The sequence below is a fragment of the Miniopterus schreibersii genome (genome assembly GCF_964146895.1).
Source record: "Miniopterus schreibersii genome assembly, chromosome: 16".
Lineage (NCBI taxonomy): Eukaryota > Metazoa > Chordata > Mammalia > Chiroptera > Miniopteridae > Miniopterus > Miniopterus schreibersii.
Window position 1 is genome coordinate 21,439,812 of NC_138116.1, and position 4,842 is coordinate 21,444,653.

The following is a 4,842-nucleotide window of genomic DNA, read 5'->3' on the forward strand; positions in this document are numbered from 1 at the left end:
CACAGGGTTGGAATAGACTCCAAGGTTCCTTCCAGTACCAACATTGCACCGTTTGAGGATTCAAAGCGGGGCAGTTTCTTCTTTTTCACCCCCAGCCTTTCTCCACCCCAGGACAGCACAAACACTCCGGCTGGCAGTGAACCTGGCCTGGGAAGCCACCTGTCCCAGACCCCCAACTCCAAAGCCCTGGGGCGCTGTCCTGGGAGGGGGAGTGTAGGAGGAGGAAGGGCAGGGTTAGGTGAACCAAGAGCCTCCAAGGGTCTTGCTTCATTCGGGACAGACATCCGGTTTCCTCTGGTCTCTGCCAGGATTCCAGGGGCTTAAAGGAATGAGTCATGGGGGGGATTGGGGAGTTCCCAGCTAACCAATTCAGGACAGGAATCTGGGATGATGGCCATCAAATTGTGTGGTGGGACAGGAGGCAAGACCCTAATGTCCCGATCCCAGGCCTCTGGCCCCTCAGGAGAGCACTCAGGAAGGCAGCCTCGTGGGAGTTTGGGGGTAGGAATGGGGGCAACTAGCTTCTTTCCTCTCAGAATTTGGGGGCAGGGAGTAGGGGGCTTGATTATCCCAAGGGAAAGTGGCAAAGGGAGCTGCCCCACAGATCTGCCAGGGGAGAGAGGGCGGGGCCGCCTGGAGGTCTGCCTATCCCCGCTCCGTCTGACCCCACTCCAGCCTCCAAGGCTTTTATCTGGAGGCTCGGCCTTTGTTCAATGGTTCTGTTCAAACACCCTGGGGCAATTCAGGCCTGGGTGGGGCTGAGGGGGAGGGAGAGAGTTTGAGGGGGGGCACTACGTCAAAGAAGAATCAGAGATTCCACAATTTCACAAAACTTTCGCAAACAGCTTTTTGTCTCAACCCCCCTGCATTGTCCTGGACACTAAATTTGCATAAATCCTGGGAAGTTATTACTAAGCCTTAGTCTCAGGTAATTTCCTCCCAGGCCTTCATGGGCTTCCGTATAAAGGCCCTCTGGAGCTGGTCCCTGACAGAGCCCTGAGCCTGCAGACCCACCCAGACCCTCTTGAGCCTGCAGTCCAGAGCCCCATGAAGCTGATGGGTGAGTGTCCCTGCCCAGGATCCGGGAGCTGCCTGCCTGGGACATGCAAGGGAGGTCGGAGTGGTCCTGGGGCTGGCGGTCCCTAGTCTCAAGAAAGGGACCCTGGTGGGGGTGGAGAGCATGTCTTCTGAGCGCCCCTCCCATCTGCTCCCAGCCCTTCAGCTGCTACTCTGGCACAGTGCACTTTGGACAGTGCAAGAAGCCACTCCCCTGCGCCCTGCCAGCAACCTGCCCCAGACCTTCCTGCTCAAGTGCTTAGAGCAAGTTAGAAAAATCCAGGCTGATGTCGTGGTCGTGCAGGAGAGGCTGGTGAGTGAGAGAGGCTGGTGGAAAGACAGGGAGGGGACCCAGATGCTGCCCAGCGGGTGTAGAGGAAAGAGGACCCAGAGTGGAGAGCTGAGGGAGGGGAAGGGAAGCATGGGGGAGACATCAGGAAGGAGCAGGAGAGAGGAGAGGAACAGGGAAATGGAAGAAAGGTTAGGAGAAGAGGAGCCGCGAAAGGCTGGGAAGAAACTGGGGGAAGAGGACCTCTTGGGGACTGTGCTGGGAGGGGCTGGCTGGGATGGAAGTGGAGGGCAGAATGGGGCTGAGGAGCCTGGCAGGACATGGAGGGAGAGGAAGACCTCAGAGAGATGGGAAGGAACAGCTTGGTCCTATCAATTCCCCTGCACTCAACATTTTTCTCATCCCCAGTGTGCTACCCACAAGCTGTGCCACCCCGAGGAGCTGGTGCTGCTCAGTCACTCTCTGGGCATCCCCCAGGTTCCCCTGGGCAGTTGTTCCAGCCAGGCCCTGCAGCTGGTAAGTATCTAGAGGAGAGGAGGGAGGGGAGAGGGAGGGAAGGATGATCTGGAAGCTCCGCACCCACCTCCAGGCTCCAAGCTGGGGCCCTAAGGGGAACATCCCAGGCAGCACCCCCTAACTCTCCTACTCCATCTCCCCTAGACGGGCTGCCTGAGACAACTCCACAGTGGCCTCTTCCTCTACCAGGGCCTCCTGCAGGCCCTGGCAGGAATCTCCCCCGAGTTAGCCCCCACTTTGGACATGCTTCAGCTGGACATCACCGACTTTGCCACCAACATCTGGCAGCAGGTGAGCCTCAGTTGGGAGAGGCATGTGTTAGGGGCGCAGACCCAGCAGGTCCCTAAAGGTCATGCTGGAAGCCTGGGGGTCCTGGAAGTTCTTTAGGGGTTGGTGGGAGCATTCTGGGGGGTGAGGGGCTGAATGTAGGGAGCTGCCACCCCAACCCAGGACCCTCTTGCTGCTGGCCCTCCCACACACACTCTAGTTGAGGGCAGTATTGGGATCACATCACGGGCCCTCAGAACAGACCTGGGTTCAGATCCTGGCCCTGTCTTAGCCATGGGATCTGCCTCATCTGCGATAACCACACCCACTCATGGGGGCCTGATTGCTGATCTTGTCTTCTCCCCCACAGATGGAAGACCTGGGGATGGCCCCTGCTGTGCAGGCGACCCAGAGCACTGTGCCAATGTTCACCTCGGCCTTCCAGCGCAGGGCAGGTGGTGTACTGGTTGCCTCCAACCTGCAGAACTTCCTGGAGCTGGCCTATCGTGTCCTGCGCTACGTTGCTGAGCCCTGAGCAAAACCCTACCCACCCAATGTATTTATCTCTATTTAATATTTATGTTTATTTAAACCTAATATTTAAAGACAGGGAACAGGAAAGGAGCCTCAGATTCCTGGGCCCCTGCCTCCACCTCCATGTTTTACTCTCCTGTCTGTAGCAGAGAGAAAAAGCTCCTGTCTTCCTGTCCCCTGGACTGGGAGGTAGGTAGGTAAATACCAAGTATTAACTCCTGTGACTATAGTGGGCACTGTGAAGACCTGCAGTGAACTCCCGACCTGAGGGTACCCAACTTGGGACCCTTGGAAGCATCAGGAAATCTCCCATGTGGGAGACAAGACAGCCCTGTTTAATATTTAAACAGCAGTGTTCCCCAGCTGGGTCCTCGTATCCCTCCCTCACTCTGGCCTCAGCTTGGCTTGTGAATGCCAGGCCTTGCTTCCTCCCATGTCCCTTCCCCACAGGCATGAAGCCCAGCAGAGGCAGCCAGAGCTGGGAGGCTTGACCCTGGGGTCCCACAAATTTGTTGGGAAATCTAATTTTTAAGATTTTTTGGGTATGTTTTGATAGCCATGGGGTGTCTCTCATTTTTTCTGGATGCCCTATAGAGACACCCATAGGCTTTTGACACCACCCCACCAGGGTCAGTATTCTGACTCCTTTTAGGGTTGGGCAGATGGTCACGTATCTGCCTTGCTGGGTGGGGACTGGAAATGCGGGTGGGAAAAGATGACAGGGATTATGTGATGGGTGAGAGGGAAGCTCAATTGTTCATTCTCTGCCTCTACTTTCTAATTGTAGCCAAACTTCATTTTAATAAAATGTTTGTTTCTAGTAAATGTCTTTCCTCCTTCTTGGTGCCTGGCCATGGGCTGGGGGGCAGGGAGTTGAATGGTGATCAAGGGCAGAGGGAGGGGAAGAGGTGGTGCAGGGAGGAAGGGGGCAGTCCTCTGGGTCCTCAACATTCATTCCTTTAGCATGTATGTATCTTACACCTCCTCCGTGCAGACGCTGGGCTAAGTGCTAGGGACACAACAGGGCACGAGGCAGGCATGGTCCTACCCTCATGTAGCCACAGCCTAGTGGGGAAGACAGGAGGCAGATGGGCCACTGCTACCACGAGAGGAGAGTGTGGAGTTGGGGGAGAACCTCAGCAGTCCAGACGCATTGAACATTTGCACAGGGCCGGTCAGTTTACCATCTTCTCTAGCCCATCTACGATCACAGGTAATCACAGGTGATCATAGAATGAGACGTGCCTTGTACAGATCAGGAAGCTGAGTCAAGGGGACAACTTGGGTCAGAACTGAAATTCCAGGCTCTGCACGTCTCTCCCTTGCCCAGCTCTGCCTCTGCTCTCATGCCAGCAGGCTGCTCTCCTGCTAGTCTCAGCACATGGGCTGAAAAGGCTGAGCTCACAGCTCAGGAGGGGGTGACACGTGGAGATGCAGGGGCTGCTTCACACCAGGCACACCTCTCTGTGCCCTCACTCAAGGTGCATGTGTGGTGCCCAGGTAACTCCACCAGACCCAGGGAGGTCCAGCTGACCAACCAGTCCCCAGTTCCCCTCCCAAGGCTTCCCCACCCTTATCCCCCATCACTTCCCTTCTGCATGTGGCTACTTGGAAAGCAGGGTCTGGCTGAGCCAGGCTGGGCTTCCCAGCTGTGTGGCTCAGGGTCCTTCCTCTTGTCTTGGAGGTGCATGGCACAGGCAAGGCAGGGTTAAACAGAGCTCCTGCCCCTCACTCCCCTCTTCCCCCCCCCCCCGCCCCGCCCCCGTGCTCTTCTGGGGGACAGATCAAACTCAAGGCTAGTCAGACTCTGGGAGGGGCTGGTCTGGTTGGGGAGCATCAGAACAGGACACTCTACCCAATGCCAGTGGGGCCTTTACCCAAAACCTCACCCTTTCAGAGTCTGACTTTTGAGGGTGGGGGTAGGCAGCAGGCCAGTGTTGACTCACTATCACCCCACAGGAGTCTGAGGAAGGGAGGCCTCTCCCACTGCCCTCCCTGCCCTGATGAGTGGACAAACACGGACCCCAAGGCCAGCCCTCCTCTGTTCCCCTTTCCCTCCCTCCCTCCCTCCCTCCCTCCCTCCCTCCCTTCCTCCCTCCCTCCCTCAGCTCCAAGATGAGCCTCTCCTGGGGCCATGGCAAACCAGATTCCAAGGAAAAGACATGGTTCTGACAAAGGCA

General features: G+C 56.8%; 1 protein-coding gene across 1 annotated transcript; it reads left to right on the forward strand.

The window, feature by feature from the left end:
• Nucleotides 1-390: 390 nt before the first annotated feature.
• Nucleotides 391-2,663, forward strand: CSF3 (colony stimulating factor 3; the record flags this gene model as incomplete). Its single annotated transcript, XM_081162005.1, has 6 exons — nt 391-409; nt 944-1,060; nt 1,215-1,369; nt 1,754-1,861; nt 2,006-2,152; nt 2,499-2,663. 6 exons carry the CDS (start codon nt 391-393, stop codon nt 2,661-2,663), a joined length of 711 nt encoding a protein of 236 aa, XP_081018131.1.
• Nucleotides 2,664-4,842: the final 2,179 nt, after the last annotated feature.